The 21,494-nt window shown below is 42.7% G+C and overlaps 1 protein-coding gene across 3 annotated transcripts in view; it reads right to left on the bottom strand.

The window, feature by feature from the left end:
- KIAA0391 (KIAA0391 ortholog) overlaps window positions 1-21,494 on the bottom strand; it is a 99,029-nt gene that overhangs the window by 41,464 nt on the left and 36,071 nt on the right. For 2 of the 3 annotated variants that reach the window (XM_019551411.1, XM_019551410.1), the window contains exon 5: window positions 8,673-8,780. The exons of the other annotated variant lie outside the window; for it this stretch is intronic. In XM_019551411.1, the coding sequence (XP_019406956.1) occupies window positions 8,673-8,780 (108 nt within the window). The remainder of the gene's footprint in view (window positions 1-8,672; window positions 8,781-21,494) is intronic. 3 annotated transcript variants of the gene reach the window in all.

The following is a 21,494-nucleotide window of genomic DNA, read 5'->3' as shown; positions in this document are numbered from 1 at the left end:
AAAAAAAAAAAAAAAAGATTTCCCAACAGTGCAGGGTGGGGTAACAAGAATGGGAGATTCCCTGACTAAATTTCTGCAACAATACAGACAAGGCTCAGTGATTATTTTTTCTTTTTCCTTTTAATAGTTACTGATGTTTGCAGTGGGAAGCTGTGATGCCTTTCAGCACCATGTTGTATGTTTAGATCTCTGACCCTCCCTAGAATTCTGTTTATAAAACTTTGCTTACTGTCCTTGAAGTCCTGTCCTAAGTGAGCATGTGCAAGTAATTAGAGGTTCATTATATGAAAGAAAAGCCAAGACTTCTTGGAACCAAATTAAGAGAGAGAAAGGTCTCAGATATTAGAAATCTTCCACCTCCAGTAATATCCAACAGGAACAGTTATCAACAGCAGTTACTGACATCCTGACTAATTTGAAGGAGATTTCCTATTGGTAGTGCAAACTTGATTAATGATTCTGTTTTTATGTGCAGTATCTATAACTGCAAAGCTTCAGATTCTCTAGATCAGGGGTGTCAAACTCACCTGGGGGCCCAGGACAGCAGCAGTAGGTCTGAGGAGTGAGGGTGGTGATAGCTAGCCAAGTTTGCTAATGATGGCCATGCCCAGTGAGGCCAAAGGCTCCCAAGTTCTGTGGTAGGCCATCCACTAGTTTTCAGTGGCCCAACAACAGCCCAGCCAGAGCAGCTCCATGGCCAGATCTGCCAATGGACCATATGTCTGAAACCCCTGTTCTAGACCTTTCACCAATGTAATGTATGTACGCAGCTGCAAAACTGCTTCAACAGGAATATGTTAAAAATTAAGATATTCAATAAAAACTATCTAATCTGCATACTGATTACTCACATGAGTTATGATCAACATGCAGAAATACTATGCAATGACCGGTCAAAAATAATTCAAGGTAGATGCCACAATATTTTATATAACTGTAGTACTTTACAGTTTCCAACAAACTGTAAAGAAGTCGCAAATAACCGAGCTGCAAGTGACAAATTGTGTTCCTTATTTAGGTCCAAGATCTTGCAAAATCTCAAGGACATACAGAACTAAGTGTGAGAGTTATTTCACCAATTATAATGTGCCTCACTGCAAAACTAGAGTCTTAACATGAGCATAAGCACTTGCAGGATCACAACCTAATTCTACAGTTCATATAATTAAAATGAATTTGCAAGAAAGGGTGACTGGGAATCCTGTGAGAGAGAAGGACCAGAGACAAACTCACAAACTTGACAGCTGGTAAAAATCATGAAGAAAAAAAAAATTCACCAAATAAACCAATATATAATCACTATTCAATTTCATGTCTTTACTTGATATCTCAGTTGTTTTTAGTTTAATAATTATTCAATAGATTTGGCTAATCTCGGTGGGCTGATAAGTGGAGGCAATACCTGCTTGGACACCAATTCACTGGGCCCAGATTCAGTGAAACACTTAAGCCTCTAACAAAGGTATGACCACCTTCTACCATCCACCTTCCCATCCTTCTTCAGGGCAGGGACTCCCAGAGAAGTCCCAGAATTGAAAAAGGGGTAAAGAAAAAGCTAAAGAACTAGCGGACTAATGTGTGCTTACATGTTGTCCAAACTGGAAAGTTGATGGGAAGAACTTATGAACTGTTACAAAAGGATATATAAGCCCTTTGACAAATATACAAATTCTGAACAGAATCTAGGTGACTTCTTTCTACTTTATCTTGAATCGTTGAAAAGACAGTAAGTCCTTGGGGGGGGGAAAAACCCCACAGGCTTCCAAATAAGTCAGAGGAAAAGGCAGGACTTTGTATTTTGTGTGATCATCAAAACTACCAACATGGTAGAACAGTATGTTTTGCATAATTTGCATAACGACATCTCACACTTCATTGGGTGATTAATGCAGTATACACAAGTAACATAATTAGGACCAAACTTCTGGAAAATCAGATGCAAGGCTCACATGTGAAACCAAGTACATACATTGTGCAGCTGTTTATGTAGGTATAGGCATGCACCATCTCCAATGCCCTGGAAAGACAGATGCAGATACTCAGTGGGCATGTCTACACATGTGCTTTAATGTGCATTAGTCTATTTTAATGTGAATTAAAGTGTCACAAAAAAGTGCTCTTTAGCTAATGTGCATTAAAATAGGCTAATGCATATTTTTCCTAGTACTTCATAATGGAGGTACTAGATTTAATACACATTACCTTAAGCGCGTTAATGAATGTGTAGATGTGCCCAGTTTCTCTTAGTACCTCAGCTTCAAGGAAGCAGGCTGCATACCTAACTCCACAGTAAGCACTAAACCAGACCCAGAATAAATTAAAGTGGCTTGAAGGACTCTAATCTTTGCTGGCTAACAATGGTCCTGAACAGTCCCTCCGCAAACTATGGGTAGCTGCAGAACAGGATGTTCTAGCCAAGGTGAAGACATGGATACAAGGGAGTGGTATAGTAAGTAAGTGGTTATACCAGCTCTTTGCTTGCTGGCATTCCCTCATTCCAAGGAAATACCCTACTTCCCTTCTAGTGCCTGTGTATTATATGAGACCCTAAAGAGGTTTGATCAGAGCAGACCACAAAAAATGTTTTCTGAGTAGTTCTACTTAAGTCTAGCTAAGCCAGAACTTAGCTTAGAGGGTATAACTGCCTGTCTCCTCATTTTTGCCTTTAGGGAAACAGCGACTCTTTCCTTTCCCCTCAGATGCTCTCCAAATACCTAATGCCTGGAGGTGCCAGATGCCCTCTGCTTTCACACACCAGCACAGGAGTCCTGGTCCCATGTTTTTTTTAAAAATAGGTTTTCTCATTCCAAGAACCAGGGTCAGATAATACCACCAGGGTAAGTGTCTAATTCTGCAGTGAAACTTCCCACTAGCCATGCTCTTGACAAGGAACATCGATAAGAGGAAGCAGCTTGGACATTCAGGAAAACATTTTAAAAGTTATGTAACTAGTTCCTGTTCTGCTCAAAGAACTAAATTCCTCTCTACTCCTGACCTTTACCTTTACTAAGCAAAAGGTACTGTTAGGAGGTACTGTAAGCATAAGTGTGGGAGTGCCAAAATTCCACTGTGCTGTTTAAGAGCTTGCCGTATTAGGAAGAGTTGGTAAAAGAATTATTTTAAATAAATCAGGATGCATCATCTCTTAGGGTTCTTCCAGCTAAAATGTAAAGACAGTCAATGTTTGTACTGCAAATAGCAATGGTGGTTTATAAACAGTGACTGAGCCATCAAGGCTTTTCTGCTTTACCCAAAAACTTGAAACAAAGCATAAAAAACAATTCAAAGCAAAGCTCAGGTTTTTGTGTGGTTTTTTTTGTTAAATCAGCATTTAGAAATCAGATGCATCATATAAGGCCAGAAGCTTTCCCTAGTATCTTTCCATTAGGAAAAGATTCTAATTACGTGTTTGTGGTATTTAAGTTAATGTAAGTGAGGGAATGTATTATTTCAATGAATATGTTTTCACTTTAATAAGGGACTTTTACATTGCTTCCTATGCAGAAAACTAATTTTCAATAAGATTCATTTGCTTTGTTGATTTAGAGAAAAATTAATGGTGATTAAGTTGCAGGGCCAGGAAGGAAGGGTCACTCGTCACAGGGAGGCCTTATTTTGCATTTTATATCTTTTACGTATATCTATCTAACCTTCACCCAAAGAAGAATGTGTTCACTACCCCATAATCTGTCCAACGAGCTTTCCTACATAGTAACAAAGAATTAATCCTGTATACTCTTCACTGCTGCAGTTTTTATAGCAACCACAATGCACATTTGCTAAAGAAGAAAGCTGGTGTGAACAGGCAAAAGCAGGGTAGATATGCACCTTATAGACTAACTAAATCACAAATGCATACATTTTTGTAAGCAGCAGCTTACTTCATTAGATGCTAAAGTAAGCTGCTGCTTAAGAAAGTTTAACTAAATCACAGATGCACAAGATGCAGATCTACTCTGCCTTCTGCCTAACTTCAGACTAACACAGCTAACTACACTGCTCTGAAAAAGTAAACTTGCTGATGCACAATATGTTAGAAAAATTACTCTAGAATACTTCTGTAAAGCTGTCATATCTACTGAGACGCATGCTGAGCTGCTGACTAAGCGCTGGTTGTAAAGGCTAAAGTTGTCTGGAGGCAATTAGAAGTCATTTATCTGGTTTTCCTAAATTTCAAAACATGTTAAGAACGTAAATGTGATTCATAGGATCTTTTACTCAACTGCCCTGTTTTATCTGCTCCCTTTTAGAGGAAAAATTCCAACCCTGCACACACAATCCAGGATTTTCCAATAGGAATGCCTAAATGGAATTATGGATATTACACAATTGGAAAAAGGGGCAACTTTGTATTTGTGCTTTGCTGTTCTAGTAACTTCAATATCCAAGAGCAAGCCAGATTTCTTCTTTGGCAATGATAGAATATGATGGTAAAACAGTTAAAATCTCTAACTCTACATCATCTTATAAAATTTCAGATATGAACAAATTCTCTGTCAAGATAAATTCAGACTAGAGGTGCTCTATGGTCTTTGTAACCATGGTGCATTCCATTTCTGTGTATAGCTATGCCTTGCATTAGTTATAAAAGATGATGTGCTAGGAGCTTTATAGACAAAATAAAAGATTAAGAATAAAGAGTTGGCAGTCTGCAATTGGTAATGTCTGTTCTCAGAGGAAGGCAGTAATAAACCTTGGTTATTTAAATCTATTACCATGAGCTATAGACACTGGAACAGAAAAGTATGCTCAAAATTTAAACAAGAACAAGAACACCTGCAGCAACAGAACTTTACTAGCATTATGGCCACAAGCCTATTGGAAGACCTAAAATTAATTTATTTTCATAATGGGGAAAATTCCTAAGGAGGGGCAATTTTGACTTTCACAGCTATCTATGGAATAAAGTAATGTGTTTTTTCAGAGAAACAGGAGAAGGGAGTCACACAAAAGAACTATGCCAGATGTCTCCCACATGGGTAGACAGAGGTAAGCAACCTTTTCCAGCTGTGGGCTGGAATAACCCACACTGGGACAGATATGCAGGAAGACAGGTGCTGGATCCAGCCATGGCTGGTGCTTGTCCCTACAGCAGCACAAGGAGAGTACTTGCAGCTGTAGGCCCACACTGCTGAAGTCCCACGCCTGGGGGCTGGATCTAACAGTTATGTGGTCCAGATCCAACCTGCGGTTTGTAAGTTACCAACCCCTGACCTAGTTTGTTTTTTCTGCTTCAGCAGCAAGGTTTCAAAATATTAACCAGTAGCGTAAGTGGGGTGTGGGGTGCGGGGGCGAGTACTGTGCACCGATTTAGTGGAAACACCAATACGGGCTCCTTCCTTCTACAGTCTCTGCCATGGCAGGCACAGCCCTGAGCAACCTAACCACATAAGTTCAGCAAGTGCAGCACCAGACCCAATAATATGTCTGGGGGCACCCCCTTCTCAGGAAGTTTTGCCAGTGCATGGGGGTGAGGGAAGAGAGGGGCACACAGGGCAACAGGAATGGACCCTAGGGAGTCCATGCCACTGTCTGGCCTTCGGCAGCAGCAGCCCACACCTTCATTGCTACAGCAGAAGCCACAGCAGTAGCAGCTGCTGCCTAAATGAGGAAAGCCCCAGCAGGTAAGATTTGTCTATCTCCACCCCCTCCCTCAGTGCTCAGCATAATTCCCCCCCCTCCCCCCCAAACCAATGAAAGAGCTTGCCATGCCTCTTATATTAACAATTTCCAATAAGAGACTGAGTCCTTGCTTCATTACCTCCAGATTTAAGAACCCTGATCAGAGTTCTGGAAGCAAAATTGCAGAGGAACTAGAACTGCAATGAACTACAACTATCTGCTCTCCTTGCCTCTTCCTGCTTGTCCAGTGAACAGATTCCCCAGATCTATGTCCCTTGCATTTGACTGTAAAAAGAACCAAAACATACACCACACACAGGATTTACGCTGGCTAATCCACACTTCCTTCAGTGAATAATCCCAAGCAAATACTTTGTAAACTTCCCGTCCTTTCCTTTTACCTAGGAAAGTCCCCCTGACTGCAAGTCAGTGTTTCATGAATCTTGGCTCTGACAAACATTTATCTACTCTGCCCAAGTTATTTCTCTCTCCAAATCTGAAAGCAACGCTACTAATCTGCTGCCCTCATAGAAATAGCTGAAAAACATTTCTGAGGAAACACGTTATGAGAAATAAATTTTATTTTTAACTAATCTGCTCTTTTACTTCATTCAGTATCCAGCTCATTTTACTTCCAGAGGCCTGAGAGCTTAAAAATAGGGGTGGGCAAAATATGCCCCATGTGCCAGATCCAGCCTGCCAGGTACTTTCATCTGGCCCACAGTGTCCACCAATTGACTGTACCCTGCCCAGATCTTCTGCCCACAAGGGTGGGAGCGAAGCATCACACATACACATCCCACCAACGTACCTATTGCGCCTGACTCCTACCCTCATGGGTGGAAGGGCCCAGCTCGGCCAGCACACAGCTTCCAGACAGGGCTGCCGCTGCCGCTGGAGGACCTGCTTGGCTTCCCCGGCATCTGGATCACTCTAGGCAGCAGGTAAGGAAGTTGGGAGCTGCAGCTAGGCAGGAGCGTGGAGCATGGGGTTGGCCGCTTGCACCGGGGGGTGGGGAGATAGGATGGCAGGAGCATGGAACTTGGGTGGGTAGGGTGCGAGTGTGAGGGAGGGTAGGGTGCAAATGTGAGGGAGGGTGAAGGGGATCCCACAGCACCTCCCCTCCCCTCCCCACACACAGGCACAGCAGCAGAGGCAGCAGGCTGGGGCACTCATGCCCAGCGCAGGCGGTGGTGCACAGATCTGGCCAGAGCTGTACATCGTGGCAAGTGCAGGCTGAGCAAGCTGCCTGTATTGTGGGGGCTCCCCATTGTGCATGTGCAGCCCCCGCATTCATGCATCACTGGAGAGAAGCCCCCCACGCTGGAGCTGGCCACCTTCCCCAACCCCTGTCTTGCAGGTCCTGGGACTCAGCCTGAAGTGGAGGGGAGCCCTGGCAGGACCTGTGTGGCCAGGGGCAGAGAGTCCCGGGACCTGGGCAGCAGGGAGTAGGGAAGCCAGCTGGCTCCAGCACATGGCACTTCCCTCCCACGTTGCACAAGTGTGGGGGCTGCACACATGCAGCAGGGAGTGCCAGCAAGAGACAGCCCAGCCAGGCTGTGCATGCTGCAATGTGCAGCGCTGGCCAGAGCTGCTCACCACTGGGCAGCAGCACCTCTGCTGTGCACCAGCACCCTGAGCACCCCCACCTGCTGCTGCTGCACCATAGGGGAGGTGTGAGGGGTTCCCCCACCCCTCCTACCCTCCCTCACACCCCACAAACGCCACACACTCACACCCTACCTCAGCCCCCACTATATACACACCCCCAACATACCCTATGCCCCCCCACACACAACCACACCCCCTTAAAAGCCCCCAACATACATACCCCCCACAGAGAATATACAAAACTAAGAATTTATTATTGAGTTATTGTGCAATCGCCTCTATATACAGTACACAAACACAAATCATGACAAAAATATTTTTTGTAATAAAATTAAAATATGTTATTGCAAGTGTTTGACTTTTAGTGTATGACTTTTTTTTCTGGTTCTAAGATGGCAACCCCCCTCCCAAAAGGAGTATTTCTGGGGGGCAAAGGGAAGGACTTCCAGTGGCAAAGGTCAGGGGGTGGGACTTCTGACCCCAAGATGGTGACCAGGGGACGAGGCAACTGTGACAGGGTGGGGCTACCCACGCAGCCCTTGAAAGCTTATCAAACCTTAAGAGGCCCTCCACTCGAAATAACTACCCGCCCCAGCTTAAAGTCTAACTTTGAAAGATGTACCAGGAGCTGGGATGGTTTCTTTTCCTTTTTCCCCCTTCTCCCAACTTGTAAATATTTATCAGGAAAAAAAACAATCCATGCTGTGGCTGTGAGGAGCACTAATTCATATCGCTAAAGCACTACAGTAAATGTGGGAGGAAAAAATTAACAAAGTTGATTTGAGCTCTCATTTAATTTCACAGCTCACATACCCAAGGCAGAAAGAGACTTTACGAAGTGAAATAACATTTGATTTTATGCAGGATGTGGTTTTAAACTATCATGAAGAGCTTGCTTACAAAGGGAAACTGACAGGCTTAGCTACAGTGGAATACAAGTTCTGTAGCTATATGAAGGAATAACTATTTTGGAATAATCATAACTGTAGAAACAAAAAATACTTATACCTTACCTGTACTTATTGGAATTACATGATTTTTTTATTACAGAAATAGACTATCAACATGACTGGTTATTTCAGAACAGCTATATTAAAATAGCTTATTTCAGGATGGCCATGCTGTTAGATTTCCCTAGGGAGGCAACCCTTAACTTAGCCTGTGGTTTCATGTTGGGAAGAATCAACAAAGACTGCAGGTTTGCCGATACAGTTTGCTCATCCAACCACACACGTAAGAACAGCCATCTTCCTTCTAATTTGTGCGATTCTACCCCCGCTTTAAATACAAAAGACATACTTTGTTTCAACACAAAGTTATAAAAATGCTTCTAACTGCTTGCAGGAAAGGGTAAACTATAAAGGGTGGCACTGATTGCATTATGCTTAGGCAAAGTGTACTTGAGTGAAACTGCTTATGAATAATTAACCAGTACTTACAACTTCATATTTGTTGAGTTTCTTGATGGAGTTGGCAACATTAAGCCCATCTATCACAATATCATATGGAAGTCTACTTTTCACGAAGTCTTGAAATCTTTCAAGTTCCTAAAAGGAAAAAAAAAGGGGGAGAGGAGGTTGAGGACTAGAGCTTTAACTTTTTAAATAAAAAATAAAAATAAGTCTCTCACTTACTGTATCCTCACACCTTTGATATTTACTAGGACAGTGGTTTTCAACCTTTCATCATTAGCAGACCCCTAAAAAATTTTGAATGGAAGTGCAGGCCCCTTTGGAAATTTAAAATGGAGCTGTGGACCCCTCTGAATTGTAAGTGTACTTATTCATATATTTTTGATTGTCTAAGAAGTTCATGAAAGATGGCTGTGATCAGTCTGTGGACCCCCAATACAGTTTCATAGTTGGTAGGGTCGGAAGGGACTTGAGCAGATCATCAAGTCCGACCCCCTGCCCCGGGCAGGAAAGAATGCTGGGCTCAAATGACCCTGGCTAGGTGATTGTCTAGCCTCCTTTTGAAGATCCCCAGGGTAGGGGCAAGCACCACTTCCCTTGGAAGTTGGGTCCAGATCCTAGTCACCCTAACTATGAAGTAGTGCTTCCTGATGTCTAGGTTGAACCTACTCTCAGTCAACTTGTGGCTGTTATTCCTAGTTACCCCCGGTAGTGCTCGGGGAACAGGGACTCTCCCATTCCCCGCTGGTCCCCCCGGTAAGTTTATAGATGGCCACCAGATCCCCCCTCAGCCTTCCCTTGTGGAGGCTGAACAGGTTCAGATCCCGTAGCCTCCCCGTAGGGCCTGCCTTTCTGCCCCCAACCATGCAAGTGGCCCTCCTCTGGACCCTTCTCAATGCTGTCCACATCCCTCCTGAAGTGCAGCGCCCAGAACTGGATGCAGTACTCCAACTGGGGCCTCACCAGTGTCGCACAGAAGGGGAGGATCACTTCCTTGGACCTGCTTGTGATGCATCTGTGGATGCATGACAAGATGCGGTTAGCCTTACTGACCACGTCCTCACATTGGCAGCCCATGTTCATCTTGGAATCAATAATGACTCCAAGATCCCTTTTTGCCTCTGTGCTGATGAGAAGGAAGTTCCCCAGCCTATAGGTATGCTGCTGGTTCTTTCTCCCTAGATGCAGTACCCTGCACTTGTCAGTATTGAATCCCATCCTATTCTCATCTGCCCACCCCTGTAACCTGTTCAGATCTAGTTGTAGCCTGTCCCTCCCTTATATCGTGCTCACCTCTCCCCACATCTTAGTGTCATCCGTGAATTTGAACAAGGTGCTTTTCATCCCCTCATCCCAGTCACTGATAAAGATGTTGAACAGTGCGAGCCTGAAGCCCAAGCCCTGGGGGACCTCACTGCCCACATCCCTCCAGGTTGAAAATGACTCGTCCACCACCACTCTGGCCAATTTGCCACCCATATCTGACTGTGTAGGCATCCATGCCACAGTCGCCTAATTTTTTAATGAGAATGGGGTGAGAGACAGTGTCAAAGGCTTTTCTAAAGTCCAGAAAGACTACGTCCACCTGCATCCAAGGATTTTGTGACCTGGTCGTAAAAGGCAAGCAAGTTGGTCTGATAGGACCTGCCCCTAATGAACCCAAGTTAGTTGGCTCTGAGCATAATCTCCCCTGCTGGTCCCTCACAGATATGCTCCTGGATAATCTTCTCAAAGAGCTTCCCCAGGACCAAGGTAAGACTAACAGTCTATAGTTACCTAGGTCCTCCTTCCTCCCTTTTTTGAAAATGGGGACCAAGTCTCTTTACAGGGCTTTTCAGAAAGAAAAAGAAAAGAAGACAATTTTTTTTTTTAAAGTTTCGGTCCCTATTTACAAGGTGCACAGATCACTTCTACACTGCCTTTGTGGCGAGCCTAGGAATGCTGCTCAGAAGTACCTGCCCCGCCACCCCCCCAAACATACCAAAGCCTAGAAATCAGACACGTTAGCTAGTTTAATGCACATGGACCAAGAAGCTCAAGACAGCCTGAGAACTGCTCTGGGTACACACACAGTCACACTAAACTGGCTACTCTGTCTAATTTCCAGGCTCTGGCACACGCTACATTGGAGCAAATGGGCAAGATGTGCTTCTTAGCATGGCATTTGAGTTCATCATGGAAGCAGCACAATGCCCATGGCCAAGCATAACAGAGACCAACTTTACTTTATTTTTAATGTTTGCCCCTTCCTGTTGCTTTTTTGAAATCAGAAGAAACTTGACTAGACAGAGAAACAGTACAAATGGCCAAACTGAAAAGTAGTTAGTGTCAAGGCACCTATTAATTGCGTAATACCTGTAACATGTGTGTGGGGGGGGGAATCTTAGTTTCTTTTATCTTCACACTTGTTTGAAAATGCTTACACTTTCTATAAAGGCTTTCACCAGCAAATGAAATAGTTTAGATTTCTCTTTTATTTGTACTCCTGTAAATCCACAAAAACCCCTAAGTGATACACGTTACTTATTTCTTGATTTATTATCTTTATATACATATACACGTTGACAATATATTCTGACAATTACACACACACGCGCACGTACACCCCCCCTTTTTTTTTACTTGCTATTATTATTGGGATTACTGTAACTGAAAGTAGTTAAAATATTTTTTTTCTTTTTCTTTTAGTTTGGATATTTGGCAACTTTTCAGTGAGTGTAGCCATTTGTACTATTTCTCTGTCTAGTCAAGTTTCTTCTGATTTCCAAAAAGCAACAGGAGACCAAACCTTAAAAATAAAACAAAGCATAATAGTATGCTTACACACACACGCAAGCCCTTATTTACTTATTTGTATGTGTATGCATGTGTGTGTAGATATAGATCTCTAGATCTATATCTATACACACACAAGTAAATAAGTAAATAAAATCACAAGAAGACCTTGAGCCAAAAGAAGCTGTTTGGTATATTCAATTCTTTCAATGGTGCTCATTATACTACAATATATTCCTGGTCACTGGTAAACCTAGACAATATACAGAAATCAACTTTATTTTCATGCTGCATCTTACACCTGTGCCTCTGAAGAAATTAACTGACAGCACAAATACCTGGAAAATCCCCTAGACTAGCTGAAATGCAAATATGTACTGTGGGTTATTAGAGTTCAAGGTGGGTCTCTGACATGAACCCAGTCAACTCAGACATGTAACTGAAATCCTCTAATTCTCTCAGACAGTTGTAACACAAAAGGAATCAGAGTTAAACACACAAGTTTATTTTGTATCTTAGGAAACTGCCACGTGACCTATTGCTAAGAACATACATATGCAGCTATTCCTATGGCAAGCTTTAATTTGCGTGTCAGCACAACTAAGAAATAGTATTCATACCATACTGATGTCACTAATAATTCCACTTTAAAGTAAAATATTTGTATATTTATTAAGTGCCCGATCCTGTTCTTTTAAAAATTGAGGGAATTTTATCACTATAGTTCTTCCCATAGAAATGCAGGATATGGAATCTAATGCATTCAGTTTTATTGAGCACCTTTGGGGAAAACACAAGCACTCTCAAACAAAAAGCTAAGCAACTGAAGAGAAACTGAGGGATATAACATCATTCTTCTAATCCTGTGAAATCATTTACTACATGCTGTAGTAAAAAGCAGCACTGCTATGGTGAAAAGGATGGTTAGATTTGAAGATGCGATGTCATTCTTTCTCATGTCTTCTTTAACTCTATAATTTTCCTGTTCTTTAGACAATGCTCTTGAGCATCACCATCCTTAAATAGTCATCAATCTTTTTATACTGTGCTCATTAATGGAATCATCGCACTCTGAAAGTACTGAAGGCCAACAGGGAAGCATTCAGACCCCTGAATACACATTGACAGACACTTCCCTTGTAGGAGAAGGGGCAGGATTCATTATTCTTGAAGAATCTGAAAGGCCCCTTAAGAAAACAACCCTTGAGGTAAACAGTCTTAACTACTGACCAGTTTCTAGTCTTTCTTTTTTTTGGAAAAGGTCTTAGAGAAAAGTGGTGGTCAGAATCCTGACTGTTTCAAAGACTTCTGGATTTACCTGTGTTTGGAAAAATCAGAAACAGACATGTATGAAAAGACCATTCTGTTGGGGTTCTATTGTTTTTGTCAGTCAAGTGAATGACAAAGACAAATTGCTGAGTCCTTCTGAAGGACTCAGTGGACAATTGTTCCTCTTCCTCAAGGCATCTCTCCCATGAAGTGGTGTCACTGAAGCATGAATAAGGTGGCATGAGCTGCAATTTATTCCACATGCTGATGACATCCAGATCTTTGCATTTAGCAAGTCTGATCTAGCTGAAGCAGTGGAATGAATTACTTAGTGCCTAGATCAATTTGGAGATATGAGGTAGTTTCTGGTGATCCAGCTCACATGGGATTAACAATGTTGACAGGTTGGGAGAAGCCCAAAAAGCAAGTAAAGTGCCAAAGACTCATAGAATACAACTGCTATTTGTAATGCAAGTGTAGATTCTAGATTACAACCTGGGCTATTCTAGTATGGCAAGCAATTTCTTCTATCTGCACCTGCTTGAAAATTTGCTTTCTGAAACAGACCCTGCCTAAAATTCACCCCGGTTCTGATACCACAGGCAAAAGTTAACATAATACTCTCTTGCGGATAAGGAGGATGCCTGCTTATTGAATGGAGTAACCCACTGGAAATTTATGTATGCATAATGCTTTATGATCTGCCCTAGCTGCCAATAGGTAAAAGGCTGGAAGTTCTAAGCTGTTTGGCATGTGGATTATAATCAGGAAGATGCAATTTTAAAGATCACACTTCTCACAACTAGAGTTAAAGTGCCTTGCAGTGCTCTCAAGCAAGCTTTCTGAAAATCTTTCAAGCTCTTATCACTGGCTAATAATTGGAAAGGGCATTTTGTGACCCCTGAATTTGATGTAAAGAAAAAGGGAAAGAAAGGAGACTGTGTTAAGCTGTTACAGAACACAGTGGCTACAAAGCAAGTCCTGGAGGGTGGCAATAAGTTACTACTAACTTCACATTTAAATCAACAATCGCCTACTTATTGCAAGTAATATTATTAATAGAGTTACAGATGCTAACAGTTTAACAAGCCAAAAGGCATCACAAGCCAAAAGGCAGAGGAGCATATTCCACTGATTCACACTACTAATATTTCTGAGGTGAATTACCAAGTGTTGAGCTGGATGGGTGACAGGCATGCTGTCCCATTATACCAGGGATAGGCAATTATTTGGGCTGCAGGACCACTTCAGGAGTTTTGGTGAGTTATGGGCCAGGTCAGCACTTCCTGGCACACCAGCTCACCAAAACTCCCTTAAATGTCCCTGCAGGCTGGGCACATTTGGCTGGGTGGATGGGGTGGGCTGGGGGCAGTGGGGTAACAGCATCCAGGAGCAGGACAGGCAGGTGCAGCTGGGGTCATGGGACAGTGACAGTGAAGAACCATGGCCTGGGGCAGAGCCACAATCCACTCCCCACATCACAGATCATGACCAGCCTGACCTGGGAGGGGGGTGGAACATATGCCCGTGACCCCCACCTCAGCACATGCAAGCACAGCCAACCCCAGTACAGTGCAGCTGCAGAATAGCACAGCCTAGCAGCGCAGAGCAGCCTAATCTGGTCACAATTTGCTGTCATTGCCCTGTGATCGTGACCATGGTCCTGGCCCTTGCACTGCCCCTGCCTGTCTGTCCTGCTCCCTGCCTGAAGCCCCAATTCTATCTACCCAGCCAAGCATGCCCTGACTGCACAGGCCCTGGGCCAGTCTCCATGCAGACTTTGCCCACCCACGCCATCTGGCACCCCTGGCAGTGGGTGCAGGGCAGACAGACCACGGTGCCTGCTCAGCAGAACTAGGTTCAATGGTGAAATTGGCAGCTGGAAGGAGCCACTGCTGCCAGGGGCTGCCGGGAAGCAGAGTCTAGCCACTGCGCTGCCCCAGCCCTCGGACATGGTCTGGACTGTCCCCCCACAAGCCTAGGCCAGGTAGGACCGAGGGACTAGATAAAATCCCTTGGTGGGCTGGATCTAGCCCACAGGCTGTATTTTGCCCACCCCTGCATTATACTGTACAATACAGGGCTCAGGCCACAACCACCAAAATCACTTTTACAGAAAGCACAGAAAAAGAATGTGCAAAAAGACAGACAAGACAAAAATAGCAATAAAAATATTTGGCTCTTATGTAACATTTTTCATCCATCGAAGTGTTTCTGAAAATGAATAAGTAGCACTGTGCTCAAGTAAGAGGTAGGAAATCTGAGGCACAAAATATAAAAAATACCCAGGGACAAGTCAACAGCAGAGTTAGGAACAGAAACCAGCTTCCCTGACTTCCTGTCCTGTGCCACATTCACTGGACTTTACCTGGGATTCAGGACAAGATGAGTCAGAGGTGGTTTAATACAGGAAGACTGTTCAACATTCAAAAGTATAAAAGGCTTGTTCCTCCCTTGGTATTTGCACCAATAGCATGAACAGCACATTACGTGAAGGTCAAACACAAACAGTGGAGGGGTGTGTGAGAGGGGGTAACAAAAGGAGAATGTGGGGGGGGGGAAGAAAGTGTATAAAAGAGAACTCTTGAGTATGTTATACAACCAGAGGACATTTAAACTCCATTAACATTTATATTCAGAGTAACACTGAATCCAAGTAGGTTAACATTTTTTAAACTTTGCAGAGAACATACCCTATAACATACCTTTCTCTACAGTGTTTTATGGGCTGCATTTAAACACCATAATATCACTCAATATTATATGGATGCATTAACAGTTAGTATCACTCCATACCTCAAGTCAGCATGAATTAAGAAGCACCCTATTATAAGCAAGGAAGAGCCACGCTAACGCATGAAGAAGGGTCTAATGCAAAATAACAAGTAGACTCATTTCATTAACTGCTCCATTCCCCCTTCTTAGATCCTGCAACAAGGGACATACAAGGATGCTCCTATGGAGGGATTCTCAGGAAAACCAAGCAAAAAAAAAACCACTTAGTCAGTCAGGTGGACCAATCCTTCCCCAGTCAGAGGTTACCATGTAGAACTTCCAAGCAGCCTGATTTCCCCTTCTCTCCACTAACAAGGAAGAAGATGGGACAGGTATGTAGCAGTAACCCACCCAATTGCATGACAGAGTGGTACAGGTGCACACAAAGATACAGGATATGCCATCAGTGCAGCAATTCTATGTCTGAGGGACACTGAGGGTTAGGATTTAGATACATCAGGATTTAAGTATCCAGTTTTGTCAGAATTCTGAGCAGGTCCTATTTAGGCTACAATAATGACAAGATGATGGAGGCTTAAGAGGCTTAAAAAGTTGTAAAACATACATGAGGCCCACAAGATCCCGAAAGAGACTGGGGATCCTGAATCAAACTTATGGGCAGCAAGAATGTGGGCTAACTACTGGGAAAGGTCAGACCTATTCCTATAGCATTTTACACCAACACCAAACAAGTCTCCCATTGGGCGTGACCTTGACAGAGAAGTATAGGTCTAGCTGAACAGACTGAGATCTGGCTATGGCCGCTTCAAAACAACACTTCACAAGATGAATGTCTTGGACACCCCCTTGTGTTAATGCAACATCCATAAAACAGCACAACACAACTGAAAGCTGCAATCTTTACAAAGGCCCAGACACGACAGATGGAATCCATATATTGAGTGATAATACCAGGCAGTGGCTCATAGATTTGGAAGCTGATATCTGACAATATATGAAGGAAGGAGAACCACCTGTAAGGCTTTGATATTTGCTCTACTAACCACTTGAAAGAACAACAGCTGCTAGCAATCACAGTGGATTCACTGGAACACCTTTCAACCAGCTGGCAACTGATCATGAAAAGATAGAGCAACAGTAGGCCCCACCACAAAATATGACAGCTTAGAGGCCAGTTCAGACAAAGCTGAGTACTTCAATTCAAGGTGCAGGGTTTTGGGTTGTAGCAGTGTTGATCTAAGGACATAGGCAGGCAAGCTTCTTTGGGCAGATATGATCTTTTATTAGACCAACTGAGTAGTTGGAAAAAATGTTCTTTGCAAGTTTTCAGGCACAAGCACTTCAGGCATAGGGAGTCTCTGCTATTCTGAGATCGCCAAGCAATAAAAGAAGGTAAAAGCATGACAGGATGCCAATGAGAATGTAAATAGGTAGAAATTAGGAAAATAAAGCGTAGGGAAAGGAGGGGAGAAAACAAGAAGGAAATAAGTACAGGTAAGCAAAGGAGACTTTACGGTAGTTGAGTTCTCCAAACTAAAAAAGAGGCAGACAGTGAAAAAGTAAAGAGATAGAAATTAGGAATACAAAGGGTAGAAAAGGAGGGGAGGGGGGGAAGGGAAAGAAAAGTATAAATAGTAAGGTTAGGCAGATACCTGGCAAATCAGATGCCAGGCAGGTTGTAATGTCATAAATCCAAGTGTCCATGATTTATTTGTATCCAGTAGATTTATGAAGTGAAGTTTGTAGGCTCATCTATGAAAGGTGTTTTGTAATCTCAATTCAAGGTGATAATTCACTGGGAGATCCTCTTTGCTATGTACTCCACTCTGGTTAACCAACCCAGCTGGATAATAAATGGGAGACATGGATGGCATTGGAAGATTACCAATGAACAGCATAATCATATTTAGCTTGTCCCTAGTGAGCTGGGCTCCCAAATCTTGTCTGGAGAGGACTATGACTTCAAGTTTGTCAGCACTGTTTGCACCAGCTTTGACTAACATAAACTAACAAAGGGACAAAATTAGAGCATATTTCCAAGATGCCTTATTTATATCATGTTCCCAGTGGAACAATATTGGAGAGAAATACTGCAATTAACTATATAACAACTCATACTCATTAGAAAACTCCAAATAGCAGCTTGTGCGCTAGATTAATACCGTCTCACTATTACAAAGAAAGGTGTGATTTAAAGAAGAGAACTCATGGGTAGTATTAGCAATATCAAATTTATATCAGCCAATTCAGTATTTTATAAAGGGGAACTCAAACAACACCTGATTTCATTCACACTCTAGCTGGGAAGATGGGAGAATGCCAGCTACATGGACTTCCTCCAAGAGGACTCATTTCTACATCTGAGCACCACAGATTAATTTGAATATAAAATGTGAACAAGCCATAGAAAATCCATTATGAAATTTGTACCGACATGGAAAGAGGAAGTAATGCCATTAACCAAAAAAAATTGATTCTGTATAATTGCATGTCTGCAAGTCAAATGCATTCACAACTCAAACAAGAAACATAGCACCACCTGAAATTCTTCTATACCCAAAAGTGGATGGATACCTAAATGAATTCCAGGTGCATTAAAAAAGTGCAGGATTGGTATCTTAGCAGGACTGAAAGCAGAGCTTCTTTTTAGAAAAATAAGTGTGTGGATTTTTTAATGAGATGGGTAGGTTATCTGCTGACTTTTACCACATCACTTAAAAAAACCCAAACAAACAACGCCCCCCACCACACACACACACACACACACACCTCTGCTAACTTCACACTTGCAAGATGGCATGACACAGCATATAGAAAAATGAGTTTTAAATGGAGAACTTTCTATTGCTTATGTATTTCAAGGCTGAAGAGGAAACAGGAGCTGTTTATAACATAAATACAAATCATGGGCTGGACTGAGCTTAATGACCATTCAAAATTCTAACTTAAGTGCTAAATAAATAGGAGGTGTTTAAGCTTCCCTGTTGGGCCTTTATCAAGTCCCCAGTGTATTTCTAAAACAAGAGTTGAAATACAGCCATATTTTTTGAGGCACTACGGAAAGTCACAATGAGAGCACTCTTAGACGATATGCCTTCCTATTCCTGAAATGATTAATATTTTCCCCACAGTTTTAAGGTGAAGAAATCCCCTTTACAAACCCTGTAACCAGGAAGTCTTCAGTCTGTAGTGTGTGTTAATTACTAGTAACTTATGCTTGTATACATTTTGTTCACTTTCCTAGAAATGTAAATACTGTTATTCCCGGTCAAAAAATCTGGAGAGACTACATTATCAAGGAATTCCTATTGTCACAGCCTGCAGAGTGACTACCACAGGGGTGGGGAAGCTACATACACCTAAAGGATTTCCAAGGCAATCCTGTTGAGCAAACTTTGTTCTGTACTGATACACAGCCTGTTTCTGACAGTGAGTAAGCACTGCTGTTGTGGAAAGCCAGGAGCAAACCTCACATTAAACATAGTGGTGGATCAATGATAACCTCTGAAAATGTTAAGGACTTGTCACTGCAATCACAATGCTGTTCTGAACTCCCCCTAATTCAGTTTCCATGAAGGGAGGAACAAGTGTATGACAACATAACTTAGTGCTATTACCCCAAATGAGATGAGAGGAACTACAGATACAGTTGAAACACTGGGCATCTAATCAAGAAAAAAAAAAAGCAGGTGCCTACCATATATATATATTTTGCATATAATTTGCCCCAAAACATAACTAGCACCTTATTTTTGGAAGGAAAAAAAAAGAAGATCTTACCTGGAAGGTCTGGGGTCTCTAGGGCTGTGGGCTGCATAGTGGAGCTAGAGGCTGGGGGTCACACACTAGGGCTGTAGATTTGGGAGCCAGGAGCCATGTATTGGGGCCTTGGGAGCCAGGGACTTGCACACCAGGGCTTGCATGCTAGAATGGGGGGGCCTGCAAACCACATGACAAGGCTGGGGACTTGGGAGCTGGGTGCTATGGGGTCACATGCTGTGACCTGACCCAATTTGGTCACAGTAAGGCTGGGGCCATGCCCCCTCCCCACCCTACACCCCAAGTGTCCTGACCTATGGAGAGCATTTTCTTGCATACAGTGCATACTGCATTGTAACCTTTTCCCCCAAAACAGCAGAAGAATATCACATGCAAGAAAATGCAGTATATAAAAATGCAAAATGTTTAAGTCCTCCCCATCCCAATCCTTTCAACAGATATTCATACCTTGCCATATTTTGCATGAGAAAAAATGACAAAGTAGTTACAAACTGTATAGAAAAGATAAATTAGGCCAAACAGGTATCAGAGCAGCACTGCACAGCACATATTCCATAGAATCTCAAGAAAAAAAAACTCTGAGTAGAGAAGACCATCTGCTTGACTATATATGGACATAAAGCCCAACTACAAAGATACACTGATATCAATGAAGATATCTGACTGGCCTCCAGATTAAGCAAAGGAAAAAACTGAGTGCAAAACATGGAGAGATGAGCAAAGTAGCAAAATCTAACAAAATGATGAAGCCCCCCATCCTTAATTATAATATGAACAAAATGGTCACATGATACAAAAGGTCAAAAGTTATGGAAGCAGTTTCCAAACACCATCTCACTATTTCCTGATGATGTAAGGTTGACTATTGCCATATAGACTGCATTTCCAGAAAGTGAGAATACATCCTCCAGTCTGACACAGCAACACTGTATAGTACTGGCTCTGCTCAAGTTCATCATACAGTCTTCACCTATGTGGCTATGACTTTGGCTCACTTCCAGTTGTCTGAATGACATGCTGTGCTACAAGTCATCTGTGTGGTGAATAAGTGGGTAGCTAGGAATGGGAAGTCCTTGAGAAGTCAGGTTTCCAGGTGCTAATTCAGAAAATAGTAGTACAGTATACCTTTGTGCCTAGCTTTAAAAAGGCAAGATCACATGCAAGGCAGGGCCTGTGACCTCTGGGTAGCAGAGCTGGGCATGAGCCACAGAGAAGCCACCTAATAGAGACACAGCAAAGCGCTGTGGGATGCTGGCAGACTGATCAACTCCCTATCATGAATTGGTGGAGGGAATAATCTTAACCTAAGTTCTTCCTGTTTTGTCCACCATCTTTTGGGATGCGAATCAAGCCAATTCATGGTGCTATCACCCTGTGCATCACTTGTCCCTTCAATTTTTATAGCACTTTTAAGGCATCTGAAGCAATACAAGTTGCATCTATTCATATCCTAGGTAAAAGAAAATTGCAATATAACTAAATGCAATGTCTATGAGAAAGTCATGTGCCAAAAAGTGACAGTGACACTAAACTTTAGAAAAGATGTCAAAAAATACGATGTTTAGTCAAAAAAGTAAAGGAGGTAAAAGCCCTAGGTGTGATTTAATTACTATCAAGAAAAACAAACTTAGAAGACACACATACTGCTAAACAAAACAGGAACCAGAAAGGCAAGGAGGCAACCACAATGGCTAAATTTCAGGTTGAGAGGTTCAATTGAGAGGTTAGACAAGCCAAATAAATTATTAAAAGTTTAAGAACCTAACCCCAGTGAACCATTAAAACAGAAATATATATTAAAAATAGTATTCATTATTAGATAGTTTCATAGGTGGTAGGGTTGGAAGGTACCTGAGCAGATCATTAAGTCCAACCCCCTGCCACAGGCAGGAAAGAATGCTGGGATCAGATGACCCTGGCAAGGTGTCCATCTAGCCTTCCTCTTAAAGACCCACAAGGTAGGAGCAAGGACCACTTCCCTTGGAAGTTGGTTCCACATCCTAGCCACCGTGACTGTAAAGTAGTGCCTCCTGATATCCAGCCTGAATCTGCTCTCTGTCAGATTATGGCCATTGTTCCTTGTTACTCTGGGTTCTGCTTCGGGGAACAGTTTATAGACAGCCACTAGATCCCCTCTCAGCCTCCTCTTGTGGAGGCAGAACAGGTTCTGATCCTGTAGCCTATCCTAATAGGACATGCCCTGCTGCCCCTTGATCATGCGAGTGGCCCTCCCCTGGACCCTCTCCATGTTGTCCACATCCCTCCTGAAGTGCGGCGCCCAGAACTGGA

Source organism: Crocodylus porosus, unplaced genomic scaffold (assembly GCF_001723895.1).
Source record: "Crocodylus porosus isolate Cpor-Errol unplaced genomic scaffold, CroPor_comp1, whole genome shotgun sequence".
NCBI lineage: Eukaryota > Metazoa > Chordata > Crocodylia > Crocodylidae > Crocodylus > Crocodylus porosus.
Note: the sequence above shows the minus strand (reverse complement) of the source record. Positions and strands in the feature narration are given on the sequence as shown.